The sequence below is a fragment of the Furipterus horrens genome, unplaced genomic scaffold, assembly GCF_987537825.1.
Source record: "Furipterus horrens unplaced genomic scaffold, mFurHor1.1.pri manual_scaffold_2, whole genome shotgun sequence".
Classification (NCBI taxonomy): domain Eukaryota; kingdom Metazoa; phylum Chordata; class Mammalia; order Chiroptera; family Furipteridae; genus Furipterus; species Furipterus horrens.
Genome location: NW_028327172.1, coordinates 24,003,014 through 24,024,053, shown reverse-complemented (window position 1 = coordinate 24,024,053; position 21,040 = coordinate 24,003,014). Strand labels below are relative to the sequence as shown.

General features: G+C 40.4%; 1 protein-coding gene across 1 annotated transcript in view; it reads right to left on the bottom strand.

Moving 5' to 3' along the window:
* Positions 1-18,330: 18,330 nt before the first annotated feature.
* MPPED2 (metallophosphoesterase domain containing 2) overlaps positions 18,331-21,040 on the bottom strand; it is a 154,172-nt gene continuing 151,462 nt past the window's right edge. Inside the window, exon 6 of the mRNA XM_090267604.1 lies at positions 18,331-19,707. Coding sequence (XP_090123730.1) covers positions 19,589-19,707 — 119 coding nt within the window. The 3' untranslated portion in view covers positions 18,331-19,588. The remainder of the gene's footprint in view (positions 19,708-21,040) is intronic.

The following is a 21,040-nucleotide window of genomic DNA, read 5'->3' as shown; positions in this document are numbered from 1 at the left end:
AGGGAGGTGTGTCAGCCAAGGATGCACCCTCATTGCTCTGAACTTCAAAGGAACACTGTTTCAGTTAGTCCTTGCTGTATAACAGACCATCCCAAAATGTGGCGTAAAACAATGATTTGTTATTTTTCATGATTCTGTGAATTGGATCCAATTTTGCTCTGCCAGTTTTGCCCGAGTTGACCTGAGCAGCTGCATTCAGATGGTGGATCAGCTAGGCTCAAAGGTTGAGATGGTGGCATGTGTGGGAGTGGATGCTGGCTGTTGGCTGGGGTGCCTCTCTTCTCTCCCATTTTGTCTCTCATCTTCTGGGGTAGACTACATCTGCTTCCTTGTGTGGTGGCCTCAGGGCAGCATTCATAGTGTGTGGAATTAGATTGGTCAGAGCAGGTCACGACACCACCCCAGCTTCAAGAGGGTGGAGAAATAGACTCTCCTCCTGGATGGGAAGGATGCAGAATTACAGTGCAAAGGGGCCTGGCCACTGGAATGGAAGGAATTCACAGTCATTAAACAACATACCACAGCCATGCCATAGGTGGATTGCAGGTCCAAGGAGTGCTAGAGAAGGAAGTGTCCAGAGCCTCAAAGAAGCTGGAGCACTGAGTCTGAACCACAGGCCCTGTGGCTTTGCCTCTACCCCCTCCTTTAGGAAGTGGCTGAGCTTAGCAGGATTTTGGCTGAGCAGCTTGAGAGACAAAGGCTAAAGAGGCACTGGTGTCCCATATGGTCATGTCCTTTCTCTTGTACTTCTCTATCACTCTGTAGTGAGGTCTGTCCCCCACCAAGGAAATCTGGGACAGGTGCTTGCTTTTTCAGTCACGAGGGAATAAGAAACATTGTCTGTAAACAATACCATAGGTAGGAGTTGGCTCTCAAATCAAAATGCCTGGGTTTGAATCCAGATCCTATTATATATACTGACAGTAATATTTATCTGAATAAGAAACATTAACTCTTTAAGTCTCAGCTTCTTTCTCTATAAAATAGGGTGCTTATTTTATCTTAAAAAATTTTAATCATGTTATCATGTATGTGTTTTTATATGCGGATTCAATGAGATGATATCATTTTGCTTCAATAACAATTTGCTAGGCCTTTGTTAATCTTAAATATCAGTTCTTGTTATTTTCCAAAGACATAGAAGTCAAACCAAAAAGAGTTATCTGAAATGAATATCTTAACATATATTTATAGGGCACCAGTACAAAAAAGAACAAAGAAAAATTCAACCTCCTCAGTTACTCTGATATTTAAAGCCCTATTGCTGGGCTTTAATGTGGGCTGGGGAGTAGTGTGCAAATGGTCTGCACTTTGTGGGAAAACCAACCTAGGTTCTAACCCTGGCTCTGCCAGTTATGAACTATGTAATTTTGAGGAAAATACCTCCCTAAGTCTCACTGGTCTCATCTGCAAAGTACTCATAATAACATCACATACAATTACATCAAAGGAGTAGATGTGAAAATTAGGGCAACTTGTATGAAGCACCTGGCACGGAGTAGGTATTCAAAATATACTAGCTCTCTTACCTCCCCTTTTTGAAGTTCTAATTTCCCACTTGCATTCAAATAACAAATTCAACAACATTTTTTGAGCACCGGCATGTAGAAGATGGTGACTAACTTGACTCCAACATTTTTGTTTGTTTGTTTGATTTGCAGTCTTTGCCAGGTGTCACAAAAATAAGCCTCCTCTCTCTTGAAACAGCAAATATATTTTTGTCTTTATTGACTGTTCTCACTATTCTGTCTCTTTAAGAAAAAGACCCTGAACAGACTGCTCACCTCATTAATACTAAAGGCTGTAAGTTTTTCAGTTCTAGTGAACTCTGCATGACCCTCACAGACAGTAATTGCTTTAACATAGGGTTAGGCAATAGCACCAAACTTGTCTAAATATAATCCGGGGCTTAAAATACAACTTAACCTGGGAGATTTAAGTAGGTAAAGAAGATGGCTTCTCTTGGGAATTGCTTCTTGATTAATCACCCCGTCTGAGGCCATTGGAAAAATGACAGTTTTCAAACAGGGCTTTAAACGTCTCCCACTGTACTTTTCCATACTGGCAGGAAGCCAGTCTCTGTAAGCCATTGGTTCTTAAAGGGGACAGATTCCCTTGGATTTTCTGAGCTGCACATGTCAGGAAAAGAGTAGGATAGTAAGGGACTGGCTGATGAGAGAAAGAATTCATATTCCACATTTAAGTTTTGATTAACGTCAAGATAAACTCAAGGAGCCGTCATTGAATCTAAAGAAGCACTATCTGGGGAAGAAGTGTACATTTTCAGTTGGGCCCAGGGCTTAAGGAAAACAGGCTTCATTATGCCCATTAGCTTATGTCCAGTCACATTAAGCCAGTATCTTGCCATCTACACTTGAGTCCAGGCATTTTATGGACCTGGCCCTCGTCTGCCCGCTGTCCCTCCTATTGGCCTCTGTCAATCCTAGGGTTTTTACCAGCCACTACTCCTCTGAAAATCCATGTGTTGAGTCTGGAAGCCTTCAACTTGCAGCCAATTTGGAGGTCATCTCCCATCTATATGTATTTGTTCCTCTTCCTCAGATCTGAGCTAGGGTCTTACCTCTCCTCCATACCTGATGGGCACCCATAGCATCACTGAAAGGTATCAATGGCCAGTCTCTTCCCCTTTGTATTGTTGCTAATGGACAAGCTGACTTCTGCTCTCTCCACACCATAGGTATCATCTCTGTGGTGCTCAGGTAACTTTAGTTTTATCATCTAGGACTAATGTAGGCCTCCAATTGATGGGATTTTAGATGAGAGTTCCATTTTAGCCTTGAGTAAGAGATTTATCTCAGCCAAGAAAGGTTTCTACTTGACCTTAAACCAAGTAAGCTTTGTATAGAGATAGGTTGGCTAAGTGGTTCTCACATTGTGCTCCTCATCCACACCCTAGGGTTCTGCAAAAAATTCTCTAGGGATCTCCCACTTGGTTTCAACAAGAGTGGCTGTACACTGTGTACAATATTGGTGTCCCACCTAAGATTGCCTTTTTTGTCCACAACATTCATCCCGAGGTATTTGCATAGCTTTGCTCTTTCTCTTACTTTGTGTTTGTGGTTCACCTATTTTCCACAACCATCCTATATAAAGTGGCAACACAACTTCCCCAAATTTTTTATTTTTCTTACTATATAGTATTTATACCATCTGATAAAGCATTTAGTAATTATTTATGGTGATTCAAGGTCCTGTGAGTTTTTATGTTAAGTACTTCAACCCCTGCTCCTAAAACAATGTGGACACAGGAACTACTAGATAAATATTTGTCTAATAGATGAAAAATTATACTTATAGATAAGAGTCCTAGAATTATAGGGTATTATGTCTCGTTTATCACAAGTCAGAATGATTTCTTGATGGAATCATTTTTTATTTTTTTATTTTATTTCACTCTATTAAAATTAACATATAGTCGATTTGACTTTTTTTTGGAATGTGGTTCTGTGAGTCTTAACACATGTATAGATTTGTGTAGTCACCACCACCACAGTCAAGGCTCAGTCGGCAGCCGTCCGTCTCGAGAGACGATGGTGTAGCTTCTTAAGAGTTTATCTACACCGCCGAGAATGGCTGTGCAGTCCGACTCGGGAGTGACACGGTATCTGTCTCCTCCCGTGTTGAATCGACATCTTGCGATGACGCTGGAGTGTCCTCTCCAGTGAAGCTGAAGCTACAGAGCCTGGGCAGGGTGATATGGAGGGTCTGCTGTTGCCCATGCAGCAGACCCCCCCTCTCTTCGCAGCTGAAGGGTCCAAGGGAAAGACGGAGTCAATACAGCTTGGCTTCAGGTGCGCCGCAGGAGTTGCCGGTGTTGACTACAACGTCAAACCGCCTTAGGGACTCCGGCTCCGGATTTTCTGTCGGGGTTTTCTCCCTTAGCCTTTCCCCTGAAGAGGTATGCCGCAAGGCAGCGGAGGTTTTTTGGGGTCAGAGTTTTCCTTCTCTGATCAAGGCTCAGTAAAGTTCCATTATCCTCCCAAAACTCTCTCATGCTGCCCCTTTGGAGTCAAATAGCACCTCCTCCAACCCCTGGCAACCATTGATCAATAGTTTTGTTTTTGACAGTTTCATGTAAATAGACTCATACAGAATGAAATATTTTGAGACTGTTCTTTCACTGCCTTTCTTGCCTTTGAGATTTGTCTGTGTTGCTTTGTGTATTAATAGTTTGCTCCTTTTTATTGCCAAGTAGTATTTCATTGTATGGACATACCATGGTTTGTTTACCCATTTACCCACTGAAGAATAGTTGAGTAGTTTCAAGTTTTTGATGAGTATGAGAAGCGATGCTATAAACATTTGTCTACAGGTTTTTGTGTGTACCCAAGTTATCACTGTCTAGGGTAAATACCTAGGTGTGGGATTGCTATACCATATGGTAAATGTATGTTTAGTTTCATAAAATATCTACCAAACTATTTTCCAGGTGGCTGAATCATTTTGTACTATCACGAGAGTTATAATTGCTCTGCATCCTCATCAACACTTGGCATTATCAGATTTTCATTTTTGCATATTTTTTAGCCATTCTCATAGGCAACTCACTATGGTTTTAATTTACAAGTAGTGGTATCTTATTGGCCTACTGGCTAATTATGTTCAATATCTTTTCATGTGCTTATTTGCTATCCATATGTTTTCTTTGGTAAAGTATCTGTTCAACTCTTTGACCCACTGTTAATTTGACTGAATTTTAAGACTTTTTAATATAGTCTAGCTAGAAGACATAATGTAGTTTACAAATAATACATGTGATTTACAAATATTATTTCCCAACCTGTTTTTTTAGCTTTTCATTTTCAAAGTGATGTGTTTGACAGAGCAAAAGTTTTTAATTTCAATGACGTCAAGTTAACCAGTTTTCCAATGGATTGTGCTTTTGGTATCATATCTAAGAACTGTTTGCCTAATTTCCAGGTTATAAGTATTTTCTACTATGTTCTCTTCGGAAAGTTTTATGCATTTATGTTTTATAATTAAGTCAATGATCCATTTTTGAGTTAACTTTTATATAAGGTATGAGGTTTAGGTCTAAGTTTACTTATTTATTTTTACATATGAAGTCCAATTGTTCTAACATTATTTGTTGAAAATTGCCTTTGTACCTTTAAAAGAAATAAATTGGTCGTACTTATGTGGGTCTGTTTTGTACTTCTTTTTTTATTCAATTGAAGCATGTTTGTATCCCTTCACCAAAACCACAGTCTTGATTAATATATCTTGATAGTAATTGCTAAAATTAGATAGAATGAGTCCTCCTACTTTGTTATGAGATAGTTTTCTAACTTCTATCATCCTGAACTAAAAAAGGGGAAAGTAAAGAAAAAAAAACAAACAAAAAAAACCCTTCTATTGAGCAGTGTGTATGTCATAGGCAGTAGACCATGGGAACTTAACAGCATTGAATTTTTAAAACAATGCATTCCAAGTGGGTATTATTTTCCCATAACATGCCCAAGGCTATATATTTAATATAAGGCAGAGCCAGGTCTTAACCACAGGCCGGGGTGACACTTCAGCTCAAGCCCTTTCTACTGCACAATCGTTCATGTCAACTCTTTGGATTCTGGAGGCGTGGAATATGTCTGAGAATACCTTGGATACTCTGCTGGATTTAATTTTTAAGAAATCACTTACATTAAAAAAAACAAAACAAAAAACCCTCTGTGGTTTCCCAAAGTTATTTTGTTCCCATGGTTGAGAGGCAAACATATTCTTATTTATACAGTCTGAATAGGAGGTTTAGTTTGGCCTCTTGAAAGACGGTGCTGAGTTAATGATCTAAGAGTCGATTGTCACACTGGCTACAGGAAGATAAATAATCAAGGATTATAAGTCTTTAATTTAATATAACTTATTCTCATTAATTAAATGCCAATTACCTGCTTGTCTTTCCTGGGAACTGGCCTTTGCAATCAATCTTTTCAGAAACGTTGTACATACATGCTCACAGAGGTATTAATATCACTCAAGATTTACAGGCACTGGACTCTTTGGCTTATACCATCCTCAAACATTCTACACTGTAACCGCAGATAATCGTCATAAATTTCCTGATCTTTGACCTAACTGGTTCTTAAATTTCCATTCCCTCACGGGCTTCAGAAGTTCATATTTATCATACTGAGACGCTTACTCCTAAGGATTAACGTGTTGCAGCAAGGCTCTGGATTTCAGATCTCTGGCCCGTCCTCCTTCTTGGGGTTTTTTGCTGGTCACAACAGATGAGAATCTTTGGAACTAAGTGAGTTCTCTGTCCTGACTCCCCTGTGCAAATCATTCATTCATGGACACTATAACCTTGCAAAGTACCTGGAGCAACTTGACCCTGCAGAAGCCTTTTGAATGCCCCGCCTGCACTGATTTAAACATTCAATGGCAGCACACTTCCACCGCTGAAAGTATTTCCATTCCAGCCTTTAGCAGTTGGCTGTGTGTATCTGTGATTTTTATTAAATTTCTTATCCTCTAGACTGCTTATTCTTTATGCTTGTATATAACTATACATTTTATGGGTGCTATAAATTTAAGTCTTGCAAGTGGCTGGTGGTTTGCTTTGCTTTGCAGAGCTTGTCTGGAATATGTGTTTGCTAATTCTGTATTTAAGCTTTAAAAAAAAGGAGACAAAGGAGGAAACCAAGTTTATTGAAGGAAATCCCAGGTTTACTTGCAAGCTCAGAGTCACAGATTCCTACATCTGATCAGCTTCCACTCTTTCTTTTAACATTTCAGTTTGAAGCCTGGAATAGAATTGTCTCCATATCAATCATTAGTTGAATGTTCTTTTTCTTGTTGTTGGCTTATTTTAAAAATTAAAATAATTTTGTATGCACATACAAAGTAGAATTTAGAGTGTAGAAAAGTACAGGGAGATAAGTCATAAAGCAACCACTGACATGCAGATATAAATTATTTGATAATGGTAGTTCTATATGTCAGGCACCATACTCTTTGCATTCATTTTCTCACTGACTTCTCTCAACAATCCTATAAGATCAATACTGTTATCACTCTTATTGTAATGATGAGGGAACTGAGGCTCAGAGCTTAAATAATTTGATCAAAACCTCACAGCTCGTGAGTAGTAGAATCCTGTCCTGAACCAAAGCTGCCTGTCTGACTCCAAATCCCATGTTCCAAACACGATACTAAAAATATGAGTTATTAACCACCATTATCATCTCTGATTCATCTTTTCAATGGTATACTCTGTGACCTAACTTTTCCATATTAAAGAAATCAGCCAATTATGGGTATTTAATATGGGAAGGTTCAAACATCTAAGAAGCACTTCATAGCTTAGCTTGACTAATTCATTCCTGAGTTTGACCAATTCATTTCTCCAGTTTGTAGAAAACAGAGGAGACCGGGCTGGGGAATTTCTTCATAAGTCATTATTCTCACAAATATTCATGATGCTATTGATTCCTATCAACACGTCAAAGGCAATGAATTATTGCAGTTGCCCCTTTCAATAGAAAAGATAGATTTGTATCAATTTACTTGTTCTTTCAACCAATCTCCATGGTTCATGCTGATGAGTTATTTGTAAGGTGGTAGAGCTAAAACTGTTGTCCTCATTAACATACTGCTCTGATCTAAACTCAACCTACTCCCCTCTTTCCCAAAAGGGGGTAGCTCTAGGTCTTACATAAACCTGGTTATTGTTGATTAGATTGGGGTGGACACATGACCTGGTACCAATTTATTGTCTAGGAAGAAGCTGATTAGATGATTTTGTGACTGAGCATGAAATAGAAGTTCCATGAACAACTGCTATGGAGGTACCTGGATGTTCTTGGTTTGTTCCCTCACTAGGCTTGCTTGTTTTTTGCTATTTATTATGTCTGTATCCTATTTAAAAACAAACAAACAAACAAACCAAACTTGTTTTTGAGTGAATGGAGAAAGTTTTGGTTGCTTGCAATCAAGTAACACCTGGAAAAGAGTGACATTTTAAACTTTCTTTAATATCAGAAAGAACTCTTTAGAAGTACAAATGGGTAAAGGTGGATCCACTAAAGAGCATAAAATAGTATGTGTCAGACTTGAAAGAGTTAACTTGCCTTCAAAGAATCGAGAGGTTGACCTCTTTCTCTTCAGTTGGGCCCAGATTAATTTTGGTTGGTTGTAAATGGTGTTTTTATTCAGGAGGCAATGGACATGTGTGATAAATGTGAGGACTATCATATGTCTTATAAAGAGCTAATTGTTTGTGAAAGATGCTCTCCCAGTGACACACACAAGTCTGATGCACATTGGCTGCTGGCTCTTCTATAACAATTTCATTAAACCATCAACCCTTCCACCAGAACGGATTGTGACAAAGGAGAGATTGTCTTTTCTGACCTTGGCAGAATCTGGAGACATTAAAGAAAGATCAAATACTCTTTTTTTTTTTTTTTTAAATAAACAACTTTATGAAGACCTAATCACCCTGCATACTAAATTCAAGCACAGGACTTAGAAGCCGACCATTTTCTCATTAACACTGTTGTTAATTTTTCATGCTGTATCCAATTTTCTCCATGTCTCAGGCTAACCATTTACTCTAATTTATTAGTTTAGGAATTACCGAATTACAAAGGTGAGAAAAAATTATATGTTTCACCCTTCCTCCAGAATTAAGACTCCCATCCTGAAGAACTGGAATTCTTCACTCAAGAAAGCATTTTTCACCATTCTTTAAATTGGTATTTTATCAAATCTCTGGCCTCTGGAATGTTGGCAGGCATTACCCAGAGTAGACTGTAATGCACTGTTTCGTGTCTTTGTAAAAGTCATTTTGCATTTATCTTCAGAATTATTTTATCATTTTATGAACAGTTTAACATATTTACTCATGTGTAAATGGACAATGAGTAAAGATTAGAAAGGCTTCATTTTCAGTGAAGAAGACCTCACTAGGGTACCAAAAAAAAAAAAAAAAGAGAGAGAGAGATTGAACTACCAGTTAAAGATTTTAAATTGTGGATATAAAATTATGGCCATAATCTCTAACCTTTAAGATATTGCTTTTAAACAGAACAAAATTTTCTGAAAAAAATGAATATATATATATATATATATATATATATATATATATATACACATACAGAAAACAGGTACCTATATATTAAATAGATATATTGATATCTGTGTTATATATATATATAGAGAGAGAGAGAGCCTTGGCTGGTTTGGCTCAGTGGATTGAGCGTCGGCCTGCGAGCTAAGTGTCGCTGGTTCGATCTTCCAGTCAGGGCACATCAGAGAAGGAAAACTCTGACTCCAAAAAACCTCCGCTGCCTTGCGGCATACCTCTTCAGGGGAAAGGCTAAGGGAGTAAACCCCGACAGAAAATCCGGAGCCGGAGTCCCTAAGGCGGTTTGATGTTGTAGTCAACACCGGCAACTCCTGTGGCGCACCTGAAGCCAAGCTGTATTGACTCCGTCTTTCCCTTGGACCCTTCAGCTGCGAAGAGAGGGGGGGTCTGTTGCATGGGCAACAGCAGACCCTCCATATCACCCTGCCCAGGCTCTGTAGCTTCAGCTTCACTGGAGAGGACACTCCAGCGTCATCGCAAGATGTCGATTCAACACGGGAGGAGACAGATACTGTGTCACTCCCGAGTCGGACTGCACAGCCATTCTCGGCGGTGCAGATAGACTCTTAAGAAGCTACACCATTGTCTCTCGAGACGGACGGCTGCCGACGACGATATATATTTATTTATTTCAGCCTTGCAAAGAGTTGTGAAACTCAGCACTGTACTAGAGAAATATTAAGGACTTGAGTTTATAATTAATTCTTCAGCTGTAATTATAGAGACATATCTGTGAACAAAAGTTTTTTGACTGACTTGGAAGAAAAGAGAGACATCCTAAAACTATAGGAAATTTCAGGAATTGCCACAAAGCTTTAAAGTAGTCAAGGCGCATGAGAGATATATTTCATTCTTGATTATTTGGGTGTCCATTTCAACATCACCTTGCAGATGTCAACGTTATTATTCAGAGAAGTTCTAAATCTTAAAGAATAGATCATGCATTCATTAGCCTGTTTTAAGATGTTTCATCCAAACAGTGAAAGTTTTAAAAGACCTAAAACTTTAACTTCTGAGATTTACCATGAGCCAGCCCTCTCTGGATTACAGATGTGCACTCCTAACTACATGGTCCAAGGGTCAATTACTTTGTCTTCATTCCTTTTTCCAATAAAAGATAGTTATCATCAACCATTCTTAAATGAATCTACTGATACCTTTTTCTGTTTATATATATCATGGACAAAAAATAATAGTTACAAAATATAAACCATGGTCTAAAAAATCACTACAGAAGAGTGAGACTGTGTCTTACAGGACAGCAGGTGGAGCAAAGAGAGTAGTACCACAGACTTGCATACAGGTGACTTAGAGGAAACAGGCTCATTTGCTCTGATGCAGGTTAGACTACTGTGGTTAAGGCTTTGGTTGGAGCACCTATTTGGCCCAACTCTGGATGGAACCTTATGTTAAATAGCGTGCCTGAGAGAGTGACCATGTGACAAATATTAGTTACCTGGTGCATGGCTGAAGAGGTACAAATTTGTCTCCCTGACATCAAGCTAACATTCCCCAGGTGTATGTTACTGGCCACTAAAAACCTGAAAAGATAATCTATTGGGTGTGCCTTCACACTTTGAAACCTCATTCCTAAAACAAAGACTAAAACAGAATCTCTTTGATTTTAGGTGAGTAGTAGAAACATTTCCTAACAAACTAAAAGAACTGTATACAGATTCAACTGAAGAATGACAATGATAATCTTACAAAACTTTTCTATGAAAAAGAACTACATAAGAGAAAAATAGCCAGCATACATCTCCTTCTAGAATGCTTCTAGGTCAGCAATCAGCAATAATTATTTGAGGGGCTGTGAAAGGAGAATCCCTCTATTGAACTGATTTTAACATTGGTCCAAAGTGGTGGTGATGAAGGGGTTCTTTAAATAACTTTGAGAATGCTGAGCTTTAAAAACCGTAGGTGAATGTCTTCAGCACCCCATCCAAGCTATTCACTGCAAATACTACCAACAGCCACAGAACTACTGGCATGGATATAAATATTCATATCAATAAATGGGATATTGCTGACTCCACAAGTATAGTTGGAATAGCCTGCCTATTGTCACTTCACTGGAGATACGTAATTTATTTCTTGGGAAAAGTCTTATTTAAGAGTAATAGCTTCACAAAACTATCTCCCATGTGCCACTGTGTTGATTTTGTTGGAAAAAACCCGTAACATAAAGATTGTGGAGAGGTGTCCAGCTCTCCTTGTCTCCTATAAAAGCCAGCAGTCCTCATATTAATGAAACAACCAGCCTACTCATCTGCTCTCTTTGTTCAGGGGTGTCCTGATATCTGAGAAGGTACATTCATCAATTTATACTTTCAAGAAAGAACTTGTCAAAAGACATACAGAAGTCACACCTATCGACCTGGGAAATCACTCAGTTTTGGACCTAGATCTTTTGCTCTCTCTTCTTCCTATTTGCATCCTCTGACCCCCACTTCACCTTTTTAACTGAGTAAATTTCTCTGCATAACCTCAGAACTCAAACATATTTCATGGCTATTCCTGGATATTGTATCCATAAACCTCATCCTTCTTGGAAAGATGACCTATTAAATACAAATGCAAGAGAAATGCAATGCCCATCTACCACAGTTTCTGAATCTTCTCAGAATACATGGATTCCATTCATAAAATGTGAAACCAGCATATCGCTCCAACTTCAACCTGTTGTGTTATGACTAGCCCCAAATTTCTCATTTTGGTTATTCAGCCCTTTAGCAAACAATGTAAGAAAAATTCTCAACCCTCTGTACACCTTATTTCAATTCCATTAGTACCCAGAAATAGAGCCAGTTAAAGAAAAGGGTTAATTTGTTATATGTTGAACATAGTACTGAAGTGGACATACACACATTCGTTCATTCTTTCTCTCTCACCAGAGATATTTTAATGCAGAAACAAAGTATGATAAATGTGATGAATATCATTATTTTTCTTATTTCCATAAAATTGATTTTTAACACATGTTCTCAGGTAAAACCCTCCAAGTTATATATTTGCACCTTTTATAGATAAGAACTAAGAAGGTACACATAGTGTTTTAAATCTTGCAACAATTAATGCTACAGATAGAAGTACTGTATTTAACTTCTTAGGATCTCTGTACACTTGATGCTTCAAACCTTTTATCTTCATTTTCACCATCCTTTAAGGAGATTAAAACTTTGAGGGGTGGCACCTTCTGGTGTTTGCATTAGTGTGAGATCTTATTTAGAGAATGCCATACTCTGCCTTCTCTCAAAGAACCTTCAGAAGACAAGAATTATCTTAACATTCCTATTTATCTTCTATTTCTGATCTACTGATCTATATGCAAAACTGAGGACAGGGTGCAGATATCTTGGCATGGGAGATGGAGTTCAAGGAAGTGGCACAAATTGAAAGAAAGATCGGAACTGCAATAAGCACGTAATACCTTTTTCTTTCTGGTGTGTGTGAGTTCAAGAGAGCTCATGGGAGAATCTCATTGCTTTTTCAAATGCCCACACACAGCATCAAAGGCCAAAACCTGGTTTCCACACCTCATAATCCAACCCTAAAGGTCATTCCCACAGAAATGCAAGCTATGGTATCTGAGAGTTACCGACCACAATGGACCATTGGATCAGTTTCCCAGGAAACCCTGGTCAGGAGAATATCAGTGCAGCCATGGCCAAAGTCACCCTTCAAAACAAGTTCAGAACAACATAAAGAAGCGCATGCTCTGGGCAGTATGTCTCCAGGGAGCGATTTCAGATTCCACATAAGAATAACTGGTGGCCTTGGATAAATCATTCCTCTCATTTATGTGCTGAATGGGAGAAAACAAGTCAACAACTGATGCATGCAAAAGCATTTGGAGGTGATGGATGGAGACATTATGGTGCATTTCGTCAATGGCATGCCATTAGAGAAAACCATTTCATAGAGTAAATTAAGAAAACAAACCAGCTACGTGACACACTTAAAATTGCCACTGGCCGGACCGGTTTTCCTCCTGCAGGAATGAAGCTGCTTGGATTGACATTATCATTATCACTCAGGCTCCCTTTCCTAGCTTAGCTGCCTGTGCTTGTCTGAGACTTATGCCCCTGGTCTGCACTTCCCCATAATGATGGCCACTCACAAACCCTGTGTCTTGCAGACCCTGGCTTTCTTGAACTATTATTTAAATCTATTATCCCTATTTAACTTCATGTATCAATATCATGTTTTCTTCACCAAATTATACAAACCTTTCTTGGCAAATGAAAGCTTACAAATAAAGCTTCCTAGTACAGCTCTGGGCTTCAAGTGTTCAGTTAATATTTGTTGATTTTTATCTGTGATTAATTTCTCCTCTCTTTCTCACAGACCTGGCTGTTGTCTGCCAAAAACCGATTCATTCATTAAGAAAGCATTGCTTCAGACCCAGATGCTGGGAATGCAGAGACAGAAGACTTGGTTCTCACCTCAGGGAGCTCAGCACACACGCCACAATCAGAACCTGGTGCAGGTAGAAGTGCGGGGGCTGGGTGGGAGGGGAGTACCAAACGGTGCTGTTCTGGGTACCTGCAGGGGAATTCGGGGAAGGCTTCTAGGAAATAGGAGTCCCTTTAGGATTAAGCAGTTGTTAACTAAGCATTATAGCTGGTGAGTGGAAGGGCATGTTAGTGAGGCCAAGCATGGAGCACTGGGTTCCAAGTCATTTGCTATTGCAGGAGCTTCTACTGCAAAGCTCAACCTATTCCCAATGTCATCCACTAAGGTCGGGGTAGAAACGGGCTATGAAATCACGGGCCCTTTCCCTCGGTAAGGGGGCTCTGAGAGCATGCGGATGCACCTCATGGTAACTGCGGCTTCATAAAAATCAAAGCTGATTGATGGGAGCAGGCTCTCTGCCTTGGTGAGTTTAGTCTACCCGTGCTTTTAGTACCACAGTGGCCGTGCTTCCTAATGGAAATGCATTTCTCACTCTCACCATTACCCAGATATAGATGCTCTCGGCTATAAAAGGCCATTTACCTCAAGATCTTTGTCTTGTAAGGCATCCCTAATTCAGGAAGGAAACAGGGAGGAGTTGAGAGGAACCCACCACAAATGTTTTGTCAGGTAGTTCAGAGAGAGAGAGAGAGACAGACAGACAGACAGAGAGACAGACAGAAACTTAAAGAGCTCAATTTATGTTTGGCTTGAGTTTGCAGCTCCTTTACCCTGACTCAGAGTCCAGTTCAAGGAATTCACTTTCTCTTGTGAAGGGCTCTAACACAGAAAAAAATAAGCTAAAGATTTCTTTTTGCCATTTTTTTGTTTTTAAAGAAAATACGATTGACAGTATAATAAAATATTCCATTTTTAAAATAGCTCTTGGGCCCAGGACCCCATTCATACTATCATATCAACTCTGCCAAATTCCTTGTGAGGTAGGAATTATTCTCATTATACAGGTGTGGTGTCAGAGGCATGTCCAAGGTACCCAGATGGTATAACTGGGATCGGAAAACAAGCATACCTGATTCCAGTGCTGGGAGCTTCTATGATACTTGGGTGTCTTCTAGACTGGACATACACACGCATGTTGAAACACATGACAAAGAGCTGTCAAAGTGCAGAGGCAGACATAGTGGGAACCACGCACTCATCACTTTCAGGAGGAGGATCTGGGTGCCCATCAGAGTTGTGGTAGATGGGCTGGTTGAAGGGAAAGAAAGCGAACCCTTATGGGAACACTCAGAGGTCAGATTCTGAGGTTTCTTTCACATAATTTGGTTTAAAAATAATAATAATAAGCTACAGATAAGTGACTCGGTCTCTGCTATAAAATCACATTATGTCTGGCCAAACTGATCACTCTATCCAATTACTCCTGAGTGGCAAGCTGAAAAAGCAGTTCATGCTCAAACGGCCAACGTGGTGTTAGCTCTTCGATTTGCTGTGTGATGGCAGTGGAGCCACTGACCCTCTCTGAACTTCTCATGAGCTGCAGAGGCTGACTTCATTTGGGCATCAGGAAAGAGGGAGGCTTCTCAGAGAATCTTTGAATAAGTGTGGTTTCTCTTCCATGGAAAGGCAGGATAGGAGCAGAGAGGGAGAAGTGGTATCTTTCAAAAGGAAGAGTAAGTAGCTTTCAACTTCTGGAAGAGCCATGCTACAGAGTGGGTACACATGCAGTAATCCTGCTAGTTCATTAAGAAGTAGGAGAACCCTGGCTGGGTGGCTCAGTTGTTTGAAGCATTGTCCTATACACCAAAAGGTTGTGGGTTCGATCCCAGTCAGGGCACATAGCTAGATTGCGGAATCGATCCCCACTCTGGGTGCACATGGGAGGCAACTGATTGATGTTTACTTCTCTCTCTCTAAAATCAATATGTAAATATAGCCTCGGGTGAGGATCAAAAAAGAAGTAGGGGAAAAAACATTTTTCATTAAGAGGCTGACCTGCAGAAATGGGCCTGAGCCTTCTGGGAAACCACCTACTAAGACTCAGAGGAGTCAAGACTGTCCAACCCTGAACACTCAGCACACGGGCCTCATGCCCAGTGCTAAGCAGTGTTCCCAAAAGCCTCCGCTCCCAGTCCAATTCTCACAACAGAGCGCAACTTAATTCACTTTGGTTTAATAATTAAACAAAGTACCTAGCGCTTCGAGGAAAGTGAGAACAGGGCAGGAAACGATAGTGGGGAACCAAAATAATATATGGGTGTTAACTCTGTGGAAGCAGCTTTTCCTTGCTGGATAAGAATTGGGGGTGGAGGACATTATTCTGGGCACAGCAAGTGTTTTATCTGTGACTGACAAATCCCAAACCCTCCAAACTTCTGTTTCTCCCTACTGAAGACCTGGGTGGCAGTATTTATTTCCTTCAGTGATGGAGATGAGGGCAGGCTTAATGCTGGTCACCTGTCAGAATAACAGTAACCAGCCTCTTAAGGGGATTTCAGCGACCCCGACCACCCAACACCTTTGTAAGACAAAAAGGGATCAGGAGAAGAACGTAGGAAAAAACAATTCACTAATTGAGCTTGCAGGAGATGGTGAGGTGGAAGGTAAAGACTCCAAGGGAAGAGAGACGCTGAGAGAGTTGCACGTGCTGTTGAAAGCAATATGCAAGCGGACAGGCCTGTCCCCATTCTGAGATTAGAGGGGATTTTGCAAAATATGATACCCAAACTGAGAAGTCAGGCTCTCTTACCTGCCCCTTGCAAATGTCCTTGGGGTTCTTCATATTCTTCTGAAGAGGTTCGTCACAGTCTCCAAGCAATGCAAACCAACACGTTTTCTTAGAAACAATGCCACCTGTGCTCCAGAGGGTGAGGAGTCAACACACAGGTCCTACCTGGAGGACCGCTGGGCATCAAGGGGGACCTCGATGAACACACCCACAAGCACCACCTACTGGACACCAGGAGTTATATGAACTCAGATTAACAGCTTACCACAACAACTTAGAACATCTCTTCATTTTGCGGAGATGGTCTGCACCTGTCCAAAGGCAGCCCATTGCTAGCGGGAGGGGGAGCCAGGACTGGCTCTGGGCTCCCCGCTCCCACGCACTGTGCTGTGCCGCCAGCAGAGAGGAGGTGGTCCGGTGTGATGTGGTCACAGAGCTGCATTGCTGGGTGCTGCAGCCGCTCCTACCTGAGGGATAGGAAATGTCCGCTCTCTTTTCTGCTCCAGAAGCAGGGTGATGAAAAGGGCATGAGTTAGGGGGTCAGAAAGACCTGGTTTTGAAACTGCCATTTTCCTCGGAAAAGTTATTTAACTTTTGGAGCCTTAGTTTCCCATCTAGAAAGCGGAGGTTTTATGTGCCTTATCCCAGGGTTTTGTGAGGATTCGAAATAAAACATGAGACCTGTTCAGCAGAATGCCCGGTAATGGAAAGAGAGAAAGTGCCCCATCTGTAAAAGCTATTTCAAATGTTCTATTATAAGGCTCAGCGGAGAGAGCGTCAGGCCTTGGGACAGTTATTCCTGCCTCTCTGGAGGCAGGTCGTGCCTGTGAAGTGGTGGACCTGGACTAGCTGGAGGAGGCTCTGTCCACGAGCCAGTCTACCCTGTAGATTCTGTAGACGGGCTGCTTCCTGCCCCCACACAATGAAAAGCAGTTTTAGGAAGTGCTAAGCTTAATTACTTTGTGTCCAGACGTGCTTTCAAGGGCTGTGCACGCACACTTGTCATCGTGATCCCCCACCTGTTTCTGGAAAGCCTGCATTTCCAGAAGTCTAAGCCTAGCTCCTCGGTAGTAACTGGATGAAATTTCCATTCAGTCCACCTCTCACTGCAGCTCCCTAGGAAGGGGCCTGAAGTCAACACCCTCTTCTGCTGATGGGGCAGGTGAGAGGAGGGCTAACTGCTCACAGTGTGTCTGAGCTACTCACCATGGTCATGGGCCACCTGTGGTTGAGCAGCTGGAGCATCTGCCCTGCAAGCTCAGATAAAGTGTCACACAGGCTCTGGGTGGCACCCGAGAAAACCATGACGGCCCGAGACGGCTGTATGTGTCTGAGCTGGAATTCTGGCCTAGAACTTTCTTTCTATTCTGCTGGTATTGAAATCAAGAATTTTTTTTTTTTTTTTGAATTACCCCAAAGAGTCACTGCTGGGTAGGAAGAAAGGAGAACGTGGGTGAATACAGTCCAATGGGCACAGAAACATACGCTTTGGGGATATACTGTAGCTTCATGATCACGTTGCATTTCTTCAATGGTTCTTCCAGAGAAAAATAAAGACAGAACACAGTGTCCCCTGTCCCACTGGCTGCCACAGCATTTCAGTGGCACATATCATTAAGAAAATAGTGAGGGGGTGATAACTGCTCCTGGGGATAAAGGAGCATGGGTAGCGCTTACTCTGTTACCCAATGGTTCACTTTCTCACCACCACACAGGTGCACGATAGAGCCCCCAGCCTCCCCTGCACGGTCACTCCGTTCTGATAGAAATGACGATGGCCGAAGAGAAATCCTCACCCTCTGAAATCTATGGCAAGATAGATGACGGTGTGATGGAAGGAAAGAGTACCTCGAGTGCCTTATCGATCTACCTGCCAGCCCATGAATGGTGGGTAATAAAAATTTATTGAAAATCAGAGAAAAAAAAAAAGTCACTTATTCTAATTCTCTTGAAAGGGAGTACTGATGTTGCATATGAATAAATCCTCCCCTCCCCCAGGGCTCAGTCCCCATCCTCCCACCAGCCAACCCTCCAAACAGCACAGATTTAAAAATCTTGCAATTTTATTTGCATATAAAGGCCGCTAGATATAGAATATCACAATAAATTTAAAGAAACACTGCTTTCCTAAATTTCCTTAACAAGATAACATAAAATAGAATAAAGCTCAACAGCATTTACAATGGGAAAAGAGAAATGACTATTAGCGACAATATTTTGTGCTAGCGAAGATTGCATCGACACACAGTGCAAAATGGGGGGAGGGAGAGGAAGTAAGAAGACAATTCAGGGTATTTTAAATATAAAGGACAACTAAGCCTTATTTTAGTTAGCTTCCATTGCATCCATTAACGTCTATACACGCCTGTAACTGTACCTAGATTTAACTCAAGCTCTTTAAGACCTTGAGTTCTGCGAATGTGTGAGCTCCTTCGGACTTCTGATGCCCACCTAAACAGCATCCTTTTGCAAAGCGGATGCTGCAGCTCTCCTGTCCTTGGCAATATTCAACTCCTAACTTAGTCATAATACACAAAAAAATACTTATATATATAAACCCATATTAAAAAGGAGTCTGCACACTCATTTTTTTTTCACTGCACGAAATACCTGCTCTTAACAGATTCCATTTCAATATTTTTAAAGCTAAAATAATTTAAAGGAAACAAACAAACAATGAGACCTTGTATAACCACAGTATGGATTTCACAAACTAAGCCACCCTTTGAACGAGGGCCGTTTTCTTCCCTTGACACAACTTTCATTATAGTGAGAGTGTGAAGGGAAGTCTTTCTCCACGCCGACTTTTGTTGAAAAGATTACTATAAATCCGGGCCTGCAAAAAAGAAGCATTATCAAGAAAATAACAACAAAACATCAAAAAATAAAACAGTTCAAACAATACTCTTAAAACAGTTGTGCAAATCTGGTTGGTTTTTAAAACACTGCCTACCTGTTTTTCATTTTTCTTTTTCTTCCAGCTTAAAGCATATTAAAATAAGACTTTTATCACCTTTTTAAAAAGAAAGCTTGGCTGTCCTTTGGTGAACACTAACAATTTACAATGGCGTGGCCTTTGAGGAAACAGAAGTCATTTTACAAATTCACAATGCTCCTCTGATTTCAAATGGATACCCCATTTAAAAATAATTAATAATAATAAAGAAGAAGCACAACCTCTAGCATCATTTTGTTTGTTTGTTTTTTTGTTCCAGCAATTTACAAAAAGAACTCACAAGATTTGGAAATAAACAAGTAAGAGAATGTAAATTTGTAATTAGAAAAAATGGCAGTTTATAGACCTTCCCTCACATTCCAGTTGGGCATCCAGAGCTTCAGGAACCCTGTGGGTTCGGAAGGTCAAATATAATTGGAGGGTTGGTCGGTTGAAAGCTGACTGTACACGTTGAGGCATTGATGTACGTTGTGTAACCGTCGGTCATAATGCCGTAACCTGTGGAGAGAGTGTCATGCTTACTCTAATGTATCCAGATAGAGAGACTCGATGCAGGCCATCAGGCAAGGAAAACAAACAAAAAAATCTTCGCCAGTGGATAATGAGGTGAAATTCAGTGGAGCCTCCCCAGATATAACCACTTTTTCAGAAACGGCCTCCTGGTTCTATTCTCCTTTCTTTAAAGGGAGAATCCTCTACTTCAAAGAAAAGTGCTTCCTTATTTAAACAGTAGCTCTGTCAGGGAAAGGCTGTAAAATGTCTTTACTACTGAGAATATAAAAAAAATGTTCCCCTCTTTTTAAAATATGATTTTCATTTCAAAGCCCTGTGTTAACTATTATATTCTAGGGGACAGAACGAGGAACATAAACTCAGGGACACATCCAAGCCCCAAACAGTCTTCGGATGCATGAAGAAGGAAGGAGTGTTGTACTGGGATCCAGAGAGGAGGGTGCTCAGCTTCCTTATCTATGAAATAATGTCTAAACTGCCTCCCTGAGAGTTAACAATAAGTGATCTTATCTTACTTGAACTGTATGGCTTTGATGCTGAATTCCATTTCATTCAAAAGGATCAAGTAATCAAAGGTCCAAGTGATTTGGAGAAACATCACCCTAGGACACTGCTTTCTAAGCTTCCTGGACACTGGATCAAGCAAAAACACTTCCCATAGGCAGTATAAATCTCTTGTGACCTATTGGAAGAAAGCTAAGAAAGTTTCTCTGGGTCTTTGGTCAGTATGATCCTTTAACAATTTTTAATACATTGAAATTTTCAGCATGTTTGCAAATTTGCACATTTCCCTGGATACCTTGTTTGTCCTATAGTCTCTGCAATTAAGCTTGTAACTTTATGTTGGTATCAGGCTCTATGGCATAGAAAAATATGCCCATGAAAAAATAAAATTTCCAGGATTTATAGAAATAACTGATAAGGTTTTTTTTTACCCCCCCTTCCAAATTGCTAAAATTCTCCAAGTAAGCCTGTGGAGAGCTTAATGAGGGTCAATGGAAAAATCTCTTAAGAAAAGAAAAGAGGCATTTAAAATGTGCACTGTTTAGTTCTGGGGTCATAAAGTCTTGTTATCTCTCTCCATCAGGAGGCTGGTATTTGCCCCCTTTCTGCCCTCTTTAGCTGTCTTAAGTGAATAAAATCGAGACAAGTTTATTTGAATATGATCTCTTCCCTTTTAAGCAAGTTTATTATTTTGGGACTTCAGTGGAATTCCCCAATTGTCTGGCTAGTTTAAAGCTCATTAATGATTAAAAAAAAAAAAAAAGGAAAAGAAAAAAAGGATGAAATGCAAGCCCATAGGCATGCTGCAGGAATT